We start from the raw sequence: 20,495 nt of genomic DNA on the forward strand, positions 1-20,495 counted from the left end.
TAAGACTTGATTCAATTCGAGCACTGGCCAGATTGACAGTCCCAAACCTGGATTTTGTTGCAACTTCTAATTCACAGCCCATCCACAACTTGGCCGACTCACAAGCCCTCAGCTGTCATGGGCGCCATGCCGGGGGTCCCATGTCTGGCGGTCCTGGAGGTGCCCGTTCTGGCGGTTCCTGGGTCGTGGAGTCAGCTCTACCTGCACTGAATAAAGTTAAATGACTGTGTCATTTATTTAAAATGCATTGTTAAATTGGTCTTATTGAAAATCATTGATTCTGCTTGCCTTGTTTAGTTTGGCTAATAGCAAATGACATTCACCTCCGACAAAATTAAAAGAAAGAACCTATTTGAATGTTTTCTTTTTTGATATATCATATGTCGTGTTAAGATTTTCAGTTCCCAGCATGCTTTGCATGGGAATGGATAATGAGAGAAAAAAATGTCAAGATAAAGTGTTATTTTATTCATTTTGATAAAGATGAGAACAGGACGAGACTTAAGAGATGAAAACCTTTTAATCAATGTTATCTATGAGGATGCAAAAGTGATAGTGATTCAATGCATTTAACATCAACTTATCAACTACTTTCCATCAACAGTTGCTTGCCATCAGAGACTGGTGCTTTCTACCAAAAAAAGAAAAATGAAATCAAGATAAATGACTTCATAGAGCAAATACATTTGTTTTTACCCGACTAAACTGATATATTTTTAACAAAATTATTTCTATTAAACCTTTTTTTAAGAACTATTCATCTTTGAGTCAATTGGAACCTTGAGATAACTTCATATAATTGCCTGTAATAAAATGACAGTTTTTTGTAATTTATTCATGAGTAAACCATTACATGGATGTTATAGAAAGTAGGCTTCGATTAACATCAAGTAAAAAAAAGTTAATGTCTGAACAAAAATCATTTAAGAAAAACTATAAAGATGCCTTTACTTAACACAAACGTTCTTGAACCAAAGCAAATATATAATTTGAGAAAAAATAGTCACATTGCCCGTAACAGATTAGAGTAAATTTGCCCGATTTCATATTTGAGTCTTTAATACAATTTGAGTCCTTAAAGACAACATCACACCTGTTGTAGACCATCGTAAAAAGAATACTTTCTATATTTGTACTCTAAATATACTTTCTTTTTATATACATGACATGCTGACAGGTGCGAAGATCGATCTTTATCGAGTGGATAATTCGCATGAATTTGTTTAATTGTGTTAGAAAACATTTCGAAGTACGGTTGTCAATTTTTAAAAAATCACTTTGTGAACATGGCCTTTGTTTCTGAGTTTTCGTTCCCCACTTTCTGTTATTATCTATTGTTATCTTTAAATCCCGGATCTCTTGGTGTGTGTATTTTACTCAAAGTAGCCTCGAGACATTCAAATACCAAGAATTAGGCATATTAGAATAGGAAAAAAGGTTTTCAACAACTTCATATACCCATGTGTATGAAAATGAAAGTCTTTTATAACCACTAAGTAAAGATCAAACACGGTATAAAGAAAAACACATATTTGTGTCTCAGTAAGTTATACAACCAAAGTTAACTGATTCCAGAAGATTGTTACTGAACTATTTTCCGTTTGTTGTAGCAGTTTGGTTTTCATCCTTTTCTTTCTCAATGGCACGGACGAGAGCTTTCAGTAGCAACTTGACGGCGGCTGAAGCGCTTTTATCAGGACCAAGGGCACACTTCTGTATTTTCCTGTAAATGCACACATCACAAATATATCAACAGCATCTGTGAAATGTTTTATCATGAATACATGTTTGCTTTTTTCATCACAATAGATCATTTCAGATGCAACATAACATTATTAGTAAGAGCGTTAGAAGTGCTTAAAGAGATATCCAATACAATACCGGTCACAAATCGTCACTCACTCAAATCGGTATCACATTTTATAATTTGAGATTTTATTTAGTATATTATTATAATAAGCAACTTTAGGAATTGTGTTGTACCTCAAATAAAATTTTAAATATCCTTTGGCTTGTTTTTCAAAAAGACTTTTTTATGTAAAAGTCAACACGGTAAACTTTTGACCGGCAGTGTATTGTTTCCCTGCTCAAACTGTATAGTCACACACGTCAGTTTTTCTCGTTCTGCAGTCTCGATGGCCCTGTTTGAGTCGTGGCTCCTGAAACTATCGTTCTCCTCCATTAGAGGGCGTCGCTCTCGGTTCGCATATAGAGATTTCTTGATCGGTTCAGGATGTGACCTTTGCGGAAGAGAATCTCTCTTCCGTTGCAATTCACTGTGAGAATTCTGCGATTCCCTTCCACGTTGAGAACCACCTTCATAACTGCACACATGACAACAAGAAAACAACTCTGATTAGTTTTCTATCAACGCTTACACTTTTATTACAATTTCCTCGGACGAGCGAGACCTTGTTTGTAGGATTGAAATGATTGAAATGTTGTCCCATGGGTTAGCATGGTGTTGCCCCAAGGACATTTACAGTACTGTATCACTTGACAAAATCATCAAAGCCGGGCATAGTTAGTATATTATCATGTTCCTTCTTTATTATTATAGAACATTGCAAAAATGTTTCATTGAGGAAGATTCTAAAATCTACATTCACAAAACATCCTGAATATGTTGCAGGCAAAAATGTTCTACCTTTGTTAAAATGTCACATTTGACGAACATTTAAATAAAATGTATCATCTCAGAAGTTGCAACATCCTTAAAACATTTTTGGAATGTTGCAGTTAAAATGTTTTATTTTAGTTATCATTTAACCATATAGTAACTTTATTTAAAATAAAAAACATCCAAAATTTAAACATTATAATATAGTGTTTTCTTTAAAACGCTAATACAACATATGTTGGTAATGTTAGCCAATGTTGTGAAAAACGCTCCCTGTTATTGTGTTTTTCTGGAAATAGTCGTCTTTTGAATCTACGGGCTCTTATTGGCTACTTTTCTTCATTCTGTTATGCATTGCATTATGCAAGTAAAACATTAGTTTTTAATCAAATAAATGAACATTGACATAATGATAATTTGATCTATAGAAATAGTTGAAAACGCACCTGGTCTTCGGGTGTACCTTTATGGTTCCTGAAGAACCAGTTTTCTTTTCAAGGAAAGTGTTTTTTGCTTGACTCTGGAACACCATGACCATCATCAGCGCGGCAAGAATGAGCTTCATGTTTGCAAATCTGAACACAAATATGCACAATCTTTTCAAGACAAACGAAAAACAGCATCCGAAATAACAACAGTTCATGCAGTACTCCTGCGATGAGGAGAAGATTAGTTAAAAGATCAAGATGGACGCGTTGCTTAATCACTTAATAAAGAAGATGAATCACTTAATGAACAGTTACCCTCTTACAGTGGTCATCTTTAGCTATGTGTATGTCACATACTGTACATAGTTAACAGTTACCTGCGATGAGGAGAAGATTAGTTAAAAGATCAAGACTGACGCGTTGCTTCCGTATCAGTGTTCTTACTGTGAATGAAGTGAATCGTGACCGTACTTCCCCATCACCTGCGATGACGCCATCACTCAGCTAGGCAAACTTGCTCCACATACTAAAACAATTACTTTTCTTAAACTATAAACCAGATGAATAAATATCTAATCAACATTACTTTATCAAACTACATGAACTTAAATTGACAATCGACTTCCAGTATACCACATTCACAATCATACTGTACAACGCCTGTGGAGCGAAAGATAAGATTAGACCTCAAGCTTCTGTAAGGCGCAGTAATGTTTCAGTGAGTCTCACCTCTCCAGTTTGCTACAGTATGTCTGGTATTCACAAAACCAGACACATTATATAGATCTTGGATTGTGCAGAACGTGACATTTTGCCGGTTGTGATCTGTCAGCTTAAACAAGGAAGTTGGATTTCGACCTAAAAGGGATGGTCCCTTTTGTGGCATTTTGTGTTTGAACTTCTGAGGAGAGCAGAAAGGTCAATATTTGTGTCGCTATTTGATGCACAGTGATTAACATTCTGTCTTTGTTCATTCCCGTGTGTCTCCAAATGATCGCTATGGGAAAATGCGTATGGTCACATGAAGCAGAAATACTGTGTTGGGATTGATTTCATTTGTGGTCATTACTGAAAAACCATGTCAAGTCAACTTTATTTGTATTTATACAATTTTCATTGTTACAAAGCAGCTGTACATGAAACATATTGAATAAAAGCAAAACATTAAAGTTAAAACAATAAACACACACACACCCACATGCATAAAGCACAGATACACTTTAATTGGTTACATGATTTTGCTATAATAGCCACCATTCTTATGTTTGTTTGTAATTGTTTTGATATTATTTTGATTTGACTTCGTTGCAGGAGTCAAATTTACTTTACAAAAGCTTGCGATAAAAAATGATCAGGATTATCAGGATCCAGAGTCACATCCACTGAGAGAGATCAGAGAATATGAATCAATATAAAGATGTTGATGTGTTTATAATTGTAGACTGTCATGATTCCGCCATAATGTCATGTTTATTCTTGGTCTTGCAGCGGAGTCATGGCATAGCCTTAGGTTTTGTGTGAGAAAGACATGGCTTTGTTTTGATTCTGACTTGCCATGTGCTTTCTCGTGTCTCGTCAGTGTTTCCCGCCCTTCTGTTACGTTAATCTTCCCTGAGTCTTTCAGTACCCACACCTGCCCATTGTTATCTCCTTTGTTAGTCTCCCTATAAGATGCCTTCTTGTCTATTGTCTTGTGCTCGTTCGTTGTACTTGTATCCTGTTCATGTATCCTGTTCAGGTATCCTGTTCATGTATCCTGTTCATGTATCCTGCCCTGTTCCCAGTCATGTTCTTGGTCTAGTGTATGTTTGGTTTCAAAGTTCCTTGTTTAGTCCTAGTTGTTTATGTTTGCCCCCCTTGTGGGATGATTTTGTTTTCAGTTTTTCGTATCCAGTTTAGTTAGTGTTTTCCCATCGTGGATGTTTGGTTTGTTCTTGTTATTTATAATTAAAGTATCTGTTAACCCCTTCACCAACGCTGCCTGCAATTGGGTTCTTCATCCACACTCACGACAGAACGAATGAGCCAATATTGAACCCAGCAGGCAGCAATGACGACACGGTCCCGGAAACCTCGTCTCCTCTGCGGCGTCCAACAAGGGAGCATGGACTTGGAAAGGGAGCATGGACTTGGGCAGGTTCCTGGATGTCGCAGAGGAGATGGTCCGTGGGGAGGAAGAGCTGGCGGTGCTTTTTAACGCCGGTCTGAGGGACCCTCTTTCGCCAGTGGAGATGAGATCGCTGAGGCCATTGGAGTTTGAGGATGTGTGGAGGTGCGGCGTCGCACGCTCTGAGCTCAGGGTCTCAGGCCAACTTGGCTATTCATCTCCGCTGGCCGCAGTTCCAGAGGGTCGTGCCCTGCAGATCGGGGTTATGGGCATCACCACACCATCTGCTCCACCACCTACAGCCTCCTCACCCGCAGTCAGCTTTGGTGGGAAGCGTGGGAGACGGGAATCCTGGGGGTCCTCGTCCGAGGCCTCCAATCCCTAGCCGCCCGTGCCCTTCTCGTCATTCCTTCAGCCGCCCACCAGGCGGGTGGCTCGGCTGAAGAAGAAGAGGCAACGGAGGGCGGTTCAGAGTCCGGTGGTCCCGTCAAGTCCGGTGGTCCCAAGTCCGGTGGTCCCTCAGCCGGCCCTCCAGCCGGCGTCAAGTCAAGTTCCCCAGCCGGCCTTCCAGCCGCCGTCAAGTCAAGTTCCCCAGCCGGCCTTCCAGCCGGCGTCAAGTCAAGTTCCCCAGCCGGCCTTCCAGCCGGCGTCAAGTCAAGTTCCCCAGCCGTTCCCTCCCAGAACCTCTAAGACTCCGCGCTCTCGAGCCCCGCCCTCCAGGGTGTCCCCTAAGTCCCCTGGGACTTCGCGCTCTCGAGCGCCAGGGACAAGAACTGTTCCCCCTTGTCCCAATTCTTTTGGACTTCCCCCCATGAACTTTGTTGTTGCCCCTCCCCCCTCCCTTGTTTGTTATTTTTATTATGTCACCCCAACCCGTTTATCATGTATTCTTGTCTGCCCCTAATCTTGTTTAGTATGTTTTGCCTTGTCTTGTCATTGTCCCAGTCTGCCTTGTCTTGTCAGTCTACCCCTTGATGAACACCTGGGGGTGTTCATTTAAGGGGGGGCTTATGTCATGATTCCGCCATCATGTCATGTTTATTCTTGGTCTTGCAGCGGAGTTATGGCATAGCCTTAGGTTTTGTGTGAGAAAGACATGGCTTTGTTTTGATTCTGACTTGCCATGTGCTTTCGTGTCTCGTCAGTGTTTCCCGCCCTTCTGTCTCGTTAACCTTCCCTGAGTGTTTCAGTACCCACACCTGCCCATTGTTATCTCCTTTGTTAGTCTCCCTATAAGATGCCCTCTTGTCTATTGTCTTGTGCTCGTTCGTTGTACTTGTATGCTGTTCATGTATCCTGCCCTGTTCCCAGTCATATTCTTGGTCTAGTGTATGTTTGGTTTCAAAGTTCCTTGTTTAGTCCTAGTTGTTTATGTTTGCCCCCCTTGTGGGATGATTTGTTTTCAGTTTTTCGTATCCAGTTTAGTTAGTGTTTTCCCATCATGGATGTTTGGTTTGTTCTTGTTATTTATAATTAAAGTATCTGTTAACCCCTTCACCAACGCTGCCTGCAATTGGGTTCTTCATCCACACTCACGACAGTAGACGTGAGTATGTGTGTTTAAAGTATTATTGAGAACAGTGAAGATCACAGATTGTACCTGCAAACTGCTGCATCCTCCTCAACACTGAACACAAATAACAATAAAACATCATGAGCGTTTATAAGAAACAGCAGATGTTTCTCAAACTGTGGGTATTGGATGCACTCATTTTGACCAACCAGTTTGGGTGAGTTTGTCATCTAGAGTCTCCTGCAGTTGAGTCAGAGCTCTCCTCAGAGTCTCCACACTCACATCAGTCTTCATACTGATCTCAGACTAGTTCTTGGTGTGTGGAGGTCTGTACAGGGATGAGTCGATCTACAGCAGGAGAGAGAAGAAATCCCTCAGCACAAGAAGAGAGATAGAGAAAGACACAGAGAGAGAGAGAGAGAGAGAGAGAGAGAGAGAGAGAGAGAGAGAGACTGACCTGTAGGAGGTGGAGTTGATGGTCAGTGTGTGAGAGCTGCTCCAGCTCACTGTCTCTCCTCTTCAGCTCAGTGATCTCCTGCTCCAAAAATAAGTAATTGATATCATTTTTAGGGTCCATTTCTCTGCTCGGACAGCAGAGCTTATTGCACTCACACGCGCATGTGAATTAGCAAAGGGTAAAAATGTAGACATTCACACAGATAGTAGAACTGCATTTGGTGTAACTCATGATTTTCGCACACTGTGTAAACACAGAAACTTTTTAAAAGCTGATATTAAAAACATTCTTAATCACACACAGGCTGCTGATATGCTATCTGCCATTCTTCTACCATCAGCCATTGTTGTGTGTGACTGTGACACACACACTTTTGTATCTGAAACAATTTCTACAGGAAGCCGACGAGCTGACCTTGCAGCAAAGCAAGCAACATCAGAGACGGACAGATTTTCTCCAGAAGTCACTAACAAAACTCTTTCGCTTGCAGAGATGCAAACATTTTGCACTCTGGAAGAAGTGCTCATGTAAATATACAGACAATGTTTGGGGGGGGGCAAATGGCCTCACCTGTTTGGCAAAAAAAATTCTCTGCTTTTGCGATTTTGACGCATGGCCTAGACCACGCGTCAAAAGAGGGGATGTTACAAGGCAATGTGTTTTTGTGTTTTTGCTCTCAAAATATTTGTGCAGGTCAAAAGAGGAGTGGCAAATGGAGCTGACAGTCATTATACAGCTTCCAGCCAGGAGACTTCGTGGTAGTCAAAGATTTCCGGAGGAAGTCATGGGAAAGACACACCTCCCACTGCAAAAAGGTGTCCAAGGAGTGGCAACCCCCAACCGTAGGCCATCACAATGGCATCAAAATAGCTCTTCGCAATGGTCGTGCTGACTCAAGCAACAGGAGGGGCACTGTTGGAGCTCGCAAAGGGGAATCAACTGTTCGAGTCGGGGACGCATCGAGTCCCGAGAAATTAGAGATTATAGAATTTTGATTCTGTGCAACACTATATTCCAAGTTTAATAAAATGGTATGGGGAGGGACAGTGTTACCCTAATTCTGCTAGGTACTGGGGAACAAATATGTATTTGTGTAGCGGTACGTGTACCTCAGGTCATGTTGTGGATGAGGCAATCAAAATTTTAAAATGTGGGCCATTATGTCCCCTGGGACGGCCAAATAAAAAGGAAAAAGAGAAAGTTTTAGACTAGCTCTAACTCAGAAATTTTTTTATTATGAGGGAACGGGAGCAATTTCACAAATGAGAGTAAGAATATGGAAAGTGACGAAGGTTGAGCAGGTGATGAAGGTTTAAGCAGGTCAGTATTGGTGTATGTGGTGGAGGAGAGGGGGAAAGACACACAGGTCAGAAGGTTCAGATATCAGTAAAGCCCTGGAATTTTCAGGCCGCAGAGCAGGCAGAAAAAAGAGGCTATAACGAAGATATGAGAAAGGCAATATACCAATGCAAAGGCAATAAGGCATGTGCATTGGCACTGATAGAAAAGAAAGAGGTTGGAGTGAATGACAGTTGTTGGTGGTGTATGCGACTCGAGCAGGCATCGAAAGTCAGTCCTCTTAGAGGACCGAAAAAGGCTGAAGGGTCACCCTGCAAAGTCACAACCCTGTTGATAGTTGCAAACAGCACCAACAAGGCCAAAGTTTGGACAGAGTGCAGAGAACCAGGTGGTAAGTAAAGTACAGAATTGAACCGTTTGGAAGTAGAGAATTAGGATTGCAGGGTAGGTTAGTTTAAGACAGTGGTTCTCAAACTTTTTTGGTCATTCCCCACTTTAGACAAGGGGGAATTTTCAAGCCCCACCTGCCCCCATCGCCCCAACACAATGCTAATGAAATGCGCAACAAGCTTAACATGTTCCAATTTATTGAACTAAAAAGTAGTATCAGAGTAACAAGTTGTATCTAAAATACAAACTATATACATCAAATAACAGAAAGTTCTAAAATAAAGAAAATAAAAGTGCAGCTGTTTCATAATAACTTTCATGAAATAAAAAAAATAGAGAAAATAAAAGTGCAGCTGTGCGCTACTAATTTCAAAAATAGAAAAGATATAAAAGTGCCATTTTGAAATCTGTAAAAAAAACATTTAAATATGGCCGCGAAAGTTTGTTCCGTTACAATTAATATGCTGATGTCATGTTATTTTGGCACTTCGGTTCCAGGTTATATTTTTCTCGGGGGCTCATATCTAATGTTCTTTTAATATAGACTCCATGTAGACTAGTAATGATTACCCCTTTAATGTTTCCATGGCGACGCGTCATATTTGTCACGTGACACACCTTATGACAGATCGCCTTAATTTCCTTTTTTATTTCAAAATATTCACAAACTTGCTTACCACGTCATCAACTATCTGATATTCCGATTCTCAAAAATGTGTAATTGAGTGTGTTTGGTCATTTATAAATAATCTTGATCTACGTGAGACGGGTGCCACCATGTTTCTTTGCGACGCAGTTCAGAGAGTTTATTTGTCTGTCATCAGTTTCTCCCGAAATACATGCAAGAAAGTGGCCGGTGAACTCCGAGAACTTTAACTCTTGTAAACTTTATAGTTACTTCCACTTTGTTTGTCTGATGTGAATAACACACGTCGTCAAATTATATTTGAATAGATTGTTATTGCTGCTTCCACAGACACGAGTGTGTATCTTACAAACTCCAAATGTATTGTTTTACTTGTGCTTATGTGTATTTAAATGGCTGAAACCTAAAATAAACATTATTAGGTTGAAAACACTGTATAGTTGTGATCTATGACAGCGCTGAGCTCGTCCGTCTCTGGCTCCGCGCAAACCAACGCGCTAAAGCACAATTTGAATCTGGCAGTCACTGAACATTCTAAATCTCATATCTGGGACCGTATTCTCAGGGGCACAGAAATAATATCCCATATACGGGACCAAACCGGATACCGCTCAAAAGGTTATAAATATCTGTAGCGAGGTAGGCGGACGAGAGCCGGGATTCGAGGCCGGTGCGTGAATGATAACCAGCGTCATCTGTACGCGCACCGTACTATTGGGTTTCGGCATCAGTGTAACAAAGTTCCATGAAGGAAGGAGGCGGGAACCGGCGAACATTTAACATCTTAAATCAAATAAACAAGGACGTAAAACACAAACACAATTTCTCACTGACGGTCCGGTCGCTCGTCCACTTATGCTTCACAATCTCCTCCGTGATACCAGACCGGTGCGCGTACAGATGACGCTCGTTATCATTCACGCACCGGCCTCGAATCCCAGCTCTCGCCCGCCTACCTCACTACAATTTCATTTGTAACCATGAACACAAAATTCCGGAAGATTTGATCTCACGTTTCCATATAAGGCATACAAATGAACGTTTCCTCACGTTTGACGCGCCCCACCTGTTACGTCTCTATTCCCCACCAGTGGGGCGCGCCCCACAGTTTGAGAAACGCTGGTTTAAGATGTGCTCACCGCAGAGAAAAGCGGTGTGTGTAAAATTCTCAGGGTCAGTTGTTGTTTCTACATTCATGAAGCCGGATGATATGACACACCGTGTGACAAACAGCCTGTTGAAGTGCTGGAATTGCTAAAGTTGGGGAGTGGGGCTGAAGCAGGTGGTGTTAACAATTCTAGTGGGATTTTAAGAACTGTTTAGATAGAAGAATGAAACCTGTAAGAGAAAGGGTGTTGCATATTTTACAGGTCAAAGTATAAAGATTCCCCCAAAATGGGGAAGAAATCACTCAAACGCACCTTCTCTGGATCTGTTCCACATTTGTGGAATGACCTTCTCGCTGCTACACGATCAGCAGATTTTGTGGCCATCTTTAAGAATCGGCTGAAAACACATCTCGTCCGTCAGCATCTGACCAATCACTACTGACTTCAATCTCTTTCTGTCCTTAAAAGAAAAAAAAACGTAGCTTTGTATACAGTGATAGGCTATATGAGACCAGTTGTTTACATCGTTTTTTCAGTTGCTTTGGATAAAAGCGTCTGCTAAATGGCTTAATGTAAATTAGTGCTACTAAAAAAACAAGTTAAATGAAGTGTAGTTACTACACAAATTAGACATATTATAACCAAAATGAGTGTGAGTGTGTTTTTTTTTTTACTGCTGTTTTTTTTAAAGGTTGAAAATCAAATAATTTGCCACAATAAATACACCTCACGAATACAACTGAAAGCATTTATCAGAAATGTCATTTGTTTAAATTGTGCTCAAATATCACTCCTTCCTTTCTTCACAATGGGCCGACGTCACACTTAATCTGTTAACGGAAACATTACTACACTTAAGTATAGTAATCAAGTGTAATTACTGAGGTACTTTATGCATAACCATATGCTCACTTCATGCAATAATGCATTTTTTTGCAGCATAGAAAACATATTCTGTTACCGTGGTTCCTTCAAAGATGGGAATTCTTGTTGACTCCTTCAGCTGCCAAGGGGAAAATGACCGAAAGTGCTTTGCGACGTGTCCACCACTCAATAACCTCCACCTCTCGTCAGGATGGGATTTAGGCCCACGTAACTGGGCCCCTGTGTCCTAGGGCCATGGTGTCTCTTGTTTTTTGTGGGGGGTTAGACTTTTAGGTGAGTTCTATGCCTTGAAGATGTAGATGCTATCATGTGATTAATGCAATCATATGACCTCGCATAGATATGGGTTTAGTATTTAGTAAAGTGACCAAAACATTACTTTAATTCCTTCAATTCTGATTTAGCTTTGTTGTCCATACTTTCATTAGGCAGCAAATAGTCTAAATGAAGAATCTCAATCTAACTATAGGCAGTGTTGGGGAGTGGCTACTACAAGTAGCGACGCTTCTAACTGAACTACATTTTCAGTAACTTTTAAAACACTGTAGCTTTTCCAGTAGTTAATTTTTTTATGAAAGTAGCAGTGTACCGTCTTCTTATTACTGATTATTACTTTTTAACTGAAGTGGTTCATTATCGCCATGTACTGCAGGCACTATGATTTTATTCGGATTATGAAGTTTCGCATCATAAACGAGTGATGGAAATGGCAAATTTCCTTCTCTGGCTTTTCTTACTGACATTTAGTTGCAGTTTAGGAAGCGATTGTTGACTATAATTGGATGGAAACGATGCTTATTCGTGAATGTTTTAAGCGATATTCCAGTTTTTGTGGAGAATGGAAATAGTGTTCAGAATGCCAAACCGGTTGTTAGCCAATAATGACTACTTGAAGAAAAGTAACGAATAACACAGAACACCACAAACAAGTATTTCATTCCCTTTCTTGACAGCTTTACATACTTGTACCTGTGAATTGGTTTTTCTGGTTTAACAACTAACAGAAAATTACTTACATCCTCACGTACGCTTCAGATACTACACGATAGTTTGTTTGGAAGGTGTCCTCACCAATGTGTGTCTCAGATTTTGAAGGCATGGTAACACTTTACAGTAAAGATCATCGAGTAAAGATCGAGTCGTTTAGGTTCCATTTTCTGACAGCACAAATTACGGTATGAGAAACAAAGACAGAATATACTCACTGTTAACATTTTTGCTCTAGTTAGCCTACGCAGCTAGCTGCCGGTTACTTACTGTAGTTTTATGTTTATCGTATTTATTGGCAGCAGTTTGTTCAAAGATAAATTAACATTAAACATTAACAAGTCTTTCTCCTCTTTACAGTAAAATAAAATAACGGCCACAGTAGTGTCCATCCAATGAAGACTCACATCAGGGTATTTCTCGCCTACCGTTTTTTGAACACTTCATATTCATGACTCATATAACTGGCTGTTAGCATTCCGATGGTTCCTTGTCACGACAATTAAAACAGGCATGATGCAATTCATCTAAAAAAGAAGTCGTTTAATAAACCAGAGAAAACATTCAAAACTGAGATGAACACACATGAGCGAAGCAGTTGTAGTATTACTGTATATTGCAGATGAACTGCTTTTAAACTATATAACATGACTATTTGTTAGCAGTGAAAGTTTGTTTCTATAAATTCTCTTTTAAATAAACTCCACATGGTTTCTGGTAAAAGCCAGTGCAATTAATAAAAAACATTTTGATCAAAGTGGTGCAATGAAATAATCATTTTAATCATTGCGTTATCATATTTATTGATTTACGTTTTAATTATTCGATAATATAAACAAGTCACATTTATCTCTTAGACAAGGAGTGGCTTAAGAGATCAAGTCTAAGAGCAACAACAAAAACCTCAAAAGAGCTGAAATCCAGGATTAGATTTTAGTTTGTGTTTTACTTGTCAAGCTGAGTGATTGCAGATCTGGTTTATGCAGGTCATCGTGTTTCCAAAAATTGAATAGATTCTTTGTTTTTAATGTCTGAGTAAAAATAATAAGTTAAATCGTGATGATGTTCACACGAGTAAACATGAAATTAAATGAATATCATTTACAGGGAAGATGATTTTGTGGGCTTGTGTTCTGCTGAGCTTGGCTTTCAGCCCAGCATCATTGATGGTGAGTTAATACGAATTGAATAACAATGCAGTACAATTCAAACCTTTGTATTATGTAGAGAAATGCAAAAGCGGTGCTTATGTACACACTGATGTTTATAATATGTATGATTTGTTTTCTCAGCCTTCACCAGATGAAATTGGTGAGTAGACCTACATCACAAATAGGTCACTGAAATGTTTTGCGAGGTTACGTTTCATATCAAAGACCTTTACTTTCTTCATCAGTACAATTAATCATCATGTTTTGAGGACATATTATTTAGCATGAGAAAATGCTATGATCAGCAAAAGCAAAATATGTTATAAGAACAAATAGCTGAACTATTTTACGTGGTAGCTAATTCGCAAGAATTCGTACAAGAAATCTTTTGAAAAAGAAATAAGGAAGACCCTCTCTTAAACGTAACGCAACAGATACATATGAAATAGTTACGGATTCCCATGAGATTGTGTTAATCATTTGCATCACGTTATGTCTTTTAAATGTTTTTCGAACGTTAGAACGCTCTTTCAATACAACAAAAGCATTTTTGTAAACTTTTGAGAGAACGTTTCGAGAATGTTAACCTATGTTCTGAGAACGTTCCCCGTAGGTCGGGTTGGAGCCGTTTTCTTTGAAACACCCGAGCAGTTTTACTTTTGCTTGCATGGTATTTTCCGGCTACAACATAATCTACATAATTCTATATGTTTTCTTTTAATGAGGAATGGAAGTCATCAATGAGGAACTGAAGGACATTTCTGAAATAAACAAAGGTAAAACCACTGTATTACATCAAGAAGTGAATTAATAGATATTAAGCGATAATCCTAACATATGCTGGGCACTTTATAAGGTACCTCTTGATAGTATCTGGTTGTTTGGGCGTCGATTTATCAAGCCGTGGAAACATTCCTGCTGCAGATTTCTGAAATTCTCAAACCGACCTGTCTGGTATTTTCTGTGATAGGATTGTGACAGTTCTAAGGTTTTCTTGTTGATGTGGAGATATGAACTCATGCTAACGTTGGTCTTTGAATGTGTTTTGTATCTTTCCTGTTTGTTGTGTTTATGTTGGTGTGTGTGGACTCCGGCACTTCTTTGTTTACCACGTGGATGGAATCCTGACTTCTATGCTCCTTATGCTGTCGTATTATGTTTTAATCGAGCGTGCATAAATCCTGACACTAGTTCTTGTTCAGTGTCAGGATCTAAACTCAAGTCTTCTTGGTTGTGTTTGTTTTTCTTCCTTTTGTACCTGGCCTGTTTTTGTGTCTGTGACTTTTCCATGTACCTTTTAAAGAGGCCGTGTATATTAGAGATGCACCGATACAAAATTTGTCCACCGATACCGATAGCTGATTATTCTGGGTGATATCTGCCAACGCTGATTCTGAAGGTTAAATAAATATTTCGTAGCTTTCTGAATGTTCTTAATGCATATAACGATTCATATAACATACATTAATCTCTTTCTTAACATTTATTGACCATTACCGATTAATCCCCGATATATCGGTGCATTTCTTGTTTTTAAAATCATGTTACGTAATGCGTAAGGATGTTTAAAATGAACAGCTGTGTTTGAAATTAGGTTTAAATCTTATGGAGGGAGACATCATGGTGGTGAGTTTAAGTATTAGAAAGTAATAAAATAAATGTAAACATTAAAAGATGTATTATTAAAGAATAATGTTATTCAATCTCTGCTTCAAAGTCAAGGGAAAAGAGTTCAATTCTAGGAAGTGATTCCCTGTGGAAAATCCCCGTGCCCTATGTGCTGAATTCAAGTCTGAGTATGAAATTATTTTGATATATCTATATATATATTTTTTTTTTAATATATATATTTTTCATGTTCAAACGTGATGTATTTTCATTACGGTTCTAGGTATGAACTATAGAGGAGTTATACTGAGGGCATTTGAGCAGTTCAGACTCAAATCATGTATTGACTTTAAGCCAAGGACAACAGAAGCTTTTTACATTTCTGTAGAGAAGCGTGAAGGGTATACATTATAGTTGCATTTACCATTTGATAAACATAAACATTACACACCTATATATATATATATATATCTTCTCAATGATTTCTCAGGTGTTGGTCATATATTGGGCGATCGTACACCCAGGGTCAGGCTATTTCTATTGGAAATGGCTGTGGATTTCTAGCGATCGTAGAACACGAGTTTCTTCATGCGCTGGGATTTTTCCACGAGCAATCAAGATATGACAGAGATAATTATGTGACGATAAAATACGAAAACATCCAAGCAGGTTGCTCTGTCACTTTTCACATATGTTGAATTTCGCTCATGTATTGATGCCCAGCCGTTTAACATCACTAGTCTTTCTTTTCAGGTCTCGAGAGCAATTTCAATAAAGTCAGTGAGAATGTGAGTGGCGTTCAAGGCACACCATATGACTACTTGTCTGTGATGCATTACGGTAAATATGATTTCAGCAACAGTAATGGATTTACAGTCATCACCAAACGGCCTGAATTTCAAGATGTGATTGGTCAGCGTATGGAAATGAGTGAATACGATGCTATTGAGCTCAATGGGCTCTACAAATGCAGTAAGTAGTTTTCCTGTATTGTACTGTGTGTCACAAAATGACTTGGACAGAACCACGTGGGGGACAAAACAAAACAAGATCTTTAGAAAAGTGAAAATAATACGTTCGGAACCAGGAACTAGGGTAATCCAACAACGTGCGCGCAAGACATCTAGAGATAACAGATATTAGACAATGCACCAACACCGAACAGAGGGAAACTGGGACTATATAAAGGGAGACACTAACGAGGAGTGATTACATGGGGAGAGTGGTGACAGGTGATTGGAATGAAACCCTAACGAGAGTGATTAACAGACCAGGTGATGGGAATAAAACCCTAACAAAGTTGAAACACAAAGCAGATGATGGGAATGAAACCCTAATGAAACAATTACGGGAGAAAGGAGGGCAGGGCTGAGAGACATAACAGGAAGACACGTGGCGCCCAACAGAAACCCGAAAGACGTGGCAATGTCATGACTCTGCCCAGGGAGCTAGAAAGCTCGAGAAAGGAAGGAAAGAGTCCTACCACTGTGTTTATGTAACACGAATAACATCAGGGCTTTTTGTCACTCTCTTGGTCTTGGTTTTCGAATCTTGTGCCAGGCTCTCTCTCCGGTCTCGCATCCTTTAGCCCCGCCCCCTTGTTTCTCCGTCAGCGACCCATTAGTGTTTCATCCCTCTTACCTTGCCCGTATTATCTTCCCGCCAGTCTCCATTATTGTTTAAGTCTTGTCCCCTGCCCGCCACCGTCACCGTTGCTGTCCCGGTCCTATCTTCCCTAGTTAGTGTGTCCCTATATATTGTCTTTGTACCCTTTTGTTCCTTGTCGGTTCATTGCATGCCTTGTTTACTTGCGTCATGTCACCCCGTGGATTACCCTGTTCCTGCTTACCTTGTTCCTGTTTGCTATTCCCTCATCAGGTTTTGATCTTTGTTTATTTTGTTCCCCTAGTGGGAAGTTTTGGTTTGCCTTGTTTTGTTCATGTTTTCCCCATTGTGGGTTTTTATTTCACATTAATAAAAGATTATTTAACCCTTTGTCTGCCTGCGTCTGGGTTCCGCCTCACCTCTCGTGACACTTTTGTGTGTGCACAGCTAAAAAGGTTATTCCCGACTGAACATTTCAGCCAAAAGTTTCTAAAAGAACCAATTATTTTCTAACTTTTATTAGTCTGTAGTTCTGCAAAGAACATTTAGTAAAACCATCTTGGAATGTAAAGGTTCTTTATGAAACCACAAAGTTTGATAAAAACCTTTAGGACCCTTTATGTCCAATATAAACTAAATAAATCACATTTTAAGATTAAAATGTGATTAAAATAACAAAAACAAAGTTATTCATATATGAAATTTAATTGAAAAACTAAAGTAGATACAATTATATGATGTATTATATTCTCAAAATATGAAAACAAGATTTAGACACAAAAATTACAGTTTTTTAAACCTAAACGAAGAGCAAGTCATTTTAGATTTATAAAAATACATTTTGATAGAATACAAAAACTGTTCTCCATTTGGTGAGATGCTTTATTTATGCTTATTTGTTCCAAAAGTGTTTTGTTTTTCATGGCATAATTTAAGAAGTAGTTACAAATTATTTGTTTTTGTGTAATTCTGAATGAAACCGCGAAATTTACACGTTACACATTTTGTTCGTGCTACAGACTCAACCACCTCGTTCCTGAGCCGCTGTAGTTTTGATGACACATCCCTTTGTCAGATGCATGTCTGTTCCACTACTCAAGCTGGATGGCAGAGAGTGAGTTCAGTGGGCGGAGTCAACGTGACCGACCACACCTACTTGGGCAAAGAGTCGAATGGTGAGACTTTTCCGAAATATGTATTACTGGAAAATGCTTTTATCGTTTTCTTATTCCTCCCCACCCATTGCATTTATCTTCTATCACATGCAGGAGCGTCTTTTTTCATGCACGTCAGTACTGAGGGCAGAAATGAGAGCGACTCGGCTCGACTGGAGAGCATTAAAATGACCCCGACCAGAGATTGCAAAGTTCAATGCCTGCAGTTCTATTACTATCACAGCGCCGATGAGTTCGACCAGTTCAACATCTGGATCAGGGAATATCAGGACAAAACTGACACCAGGGGAACTTTGAAAATGATGGATCAGATCACAGGTTTTATGCACTGCTCACAAAATCGAACGATGTGGCAAAGAGAGGTTGTGATATATCATGAATATAGTCATTAAACACCATCCTCAAAACTTCAAATTTTCTGCAGGACCCCCTGATAACCACTGGCAGCTGCACCACGTGCCGCTAAACGGCAATAAAACCTTCCAGCTCGAGTTTGAGGCTCGTAAAGGAGCTGGGAAGTCCAGCGGAGGATTTTCTTTGGACGATATCAATATTTCACAGACCGAGTGCTCCCAAATATGGCAGATAAGGAATTTCGAGAAGCTCATGAACGACACACCGATCGGTTCTTACGTATACAGTCCACTGTACTACTCTAGCGAAGGTTATCGCTATCAGGTTTTCTTGAGAAACTTGGCCACTTACTACACTTTGTCTTTCCGTCTGGTATCCGGTGCCTTTGATGGCCAGCTGCAGTGGCCCTGTCCGTGGAGACAAGTGACCTTTCAGATCTTCGATCAGAATCCAAATATGCTAAAGCGCATGTCTTATGAGCAAAGCATCACCACTGACCCGACTTTGATTTCGGGTGAAACCTCACTTTTATTCACCCGAATATTGGCTGAAAAATAAGCAAACCAGGTTTACAGTTAAATTTAAAAAACATGTTTTGTTGTACAGGTGGCAGTTACGTCTGGGACAATCCTCGAAATAGTGGAAATCTAACCATTATTGGCAATGAGAGCGTATTTGCGGGTCCTCACGTGAACATCGCTATCAATAAAGACGTCTTCTATAGAATAAACTCCGAGTTCATCAAAGGTGGTGATGTCATCGTTCTCATTAGCATGCAAGGTAAGTTTTGTTATGGATTGGATTTAAATACACCTTAATGGATTAAAAGCACACTGAGCTCTACCACAATGACTTTGTCTTAGATATCTCAGGGCTTCTTCAGACAAATTCTGTAGCATGCCCAAAAGTGAAAGTGAAAAATATCAACGCTACTCCCATTGAAAGTGCCAAACAGGGACCATGTTTTTCCAGGTGAACATCCATTAATACATCTTTTCATAAAGAGCAATACAAACTTACTATACTTTTTATAACCTTTAGACAACTATTTTTACAGTAAGTACTAGTCAGAATTAAAAAGCGGTGATATACACAAGAATATATACTGACAAATATACACCATAAAAAACAGCTGGGGTGATTTTGTCTGTAAAATGACACTTTTCCCCTGTTTGTTTTTATTGTAAATTTGTGGACTTTTTTGTAATTTGGCGGTTTTTGACCGTATTTCAAAAACAGTAACATTTTGTATGGTATACGACTACAATTTTAGTTCGGTTTCATCAGTGGACAGTGATCCTGAAAACAAAAGAAAACAATCGTTTCTTCATACACAAAACATGCAATCCTGCATGTAGAAATTATATATAAATATGTAAAATTACAGAAAAGTCATTCAGTGTTTTGTATTATTAACCGTTTTCCTCACATCTTTTTGTAGTTCCACTCTTCCGTCCTCTCTGAACTGCATGCTGGGTTTGTGCCTTTTGCTGCTGAGCTTCTTGTAAGATAAACTGTTGTTATCGGCCCTGCCTTTGTAAGAATGAATAAACAAATCATCTCTGTTCAGTCTTATCTATTTATTCTCTACATTGATTAAACCTACACGTAGGGTCGCCAGAACAGCTGAGCCTCCTCTTGTTGTAAGATTGCGCCTTACTGTATACTTAATATATTTGTGTTTAGTTGAATAAATGCATTTGTTCAGCCGCTGCAAAAATATTACTAGTTGCCATGAGGGGAAACGTTAAGTCAAAGAAGTACAGTAACATGTTAAAATGTACAAGTGAATATCATTGAACATTTTACAGTTATGAATATTGATCATGAATATTGTCTTAATAATAAGTGATTTTCCATATTTATTTGTAACAGCTAATGATGTCCTGGCAGAAAATTACGTTTTCCGTACATTATTTGAGCTCATGCTCCAATAACCGTATTTAACTATGGTATTTGAGATAAAACCGTAATAACCACAAATTTACTATGTTCACTTCACAGATGCCATAGTTTGATGGTTTTTGTTGAAAAGATATTGCAATACAAATTGTTATTGATCCAAAATAATAAATGAATTGCACAAAAGCTCAACGTTCAAGAGATGCTATAAAGTACTAATCTCAACAAAATAAAACAGTTTAATAGTTTTAAATTAAAC

The 20,495-nt window shown here is 39.1% G+C and overlaps 2 protein-coding genes across 5 annotated transcripts; one reads left to right on the top strand and one right to left on the bottom strand.

Annotated features, from left to right (window-relative positions):
• Positions 1-448: 448 nt before the first annotated feature.
• LOC306891222 (uncharacterized protein) lies at positions 449-3,883 on the bottom strand. Of its 4 annotated transcripts, XM_079451302.1 has the most exons (5): positions 3,778-3,802; positions 3,493-3,574; positions 3,067-3,195; positions 2,109-2,324; positions 449-1,723 (listed from the first exon to the last, which is right to left on the bottom strand). In XM_079451302.1, exons 2-5 carry the CDS (start codon positions 3,543-3,545, stop codon positions 1,591-1,593), a joined length of 531 nt encoding a protein of 176 aa, XP_079307428.1. In that variant the 5' UTR covers positions 3,546-3,574; positions 3,778-3,802; the 3' UTR covers positions 449-1,590. The 4 variants fall into 4 exon arrangements, with proteins under 4 accessions (XP_079307428.1, XP_079307431.1, XP_079307430.1 ...); XM_079451305.1 differs by lacking the exon at positions 3,493-3,574 and having other exon boundaries at positions 3,778-3,883; XM_079451304.1 differs by having other exon boundaries at positions 3,426-3,802.
• A 9,491-nt stretch (positions 3,884-13,374) lies between these two features.
• Positions 13,375-20,155, top strand: LOC306901686 (meprin A subunit beta-like). The gene is made up of 15 exons (XM_079469646.1): positions 13,375-13,427; positions 13,549-13,610; positions 13,734-13,752; positions 14,318-14,368; positions 15,187-15,218; positions 15,310-15,388; positions 15,484-15,601; positions 15,691-15,869; positions 15,954-16,172; positions 17,825-17,980; positions 18,074-18,298; positions 18,405-18,848; positions 18,941-19,114; positions 19,198-19,306; positions 19,776-20,155. Exons 2-15 carry the CDS (start codon positions 13,554-13,556, stop codon positions 19,840-19,842), a joined length of 1,929 nt encoding a protein of 642 aa, XP_079325772.1. The 5' UTR covers positions 13,375-13,427; positions 13,549-13,553; the 3' UTR covers positions 19,843-20,155.
• The last annotated feature ends 340 nt before the right edge of the window (positions 20,156-20,495 follow it).

This window comes from Barbatula barbatula (genome assembly GCF_947034865.1).
Source record: "Barbatula barbatula genome assembly, chromosome: 1".
Lineage (NCBI taxonomy): Eukaryota > Metazoa > Chordata > Actinopteri > Cypriniformes > Nemacheilidae > Barbatula > Barbatula barbatula.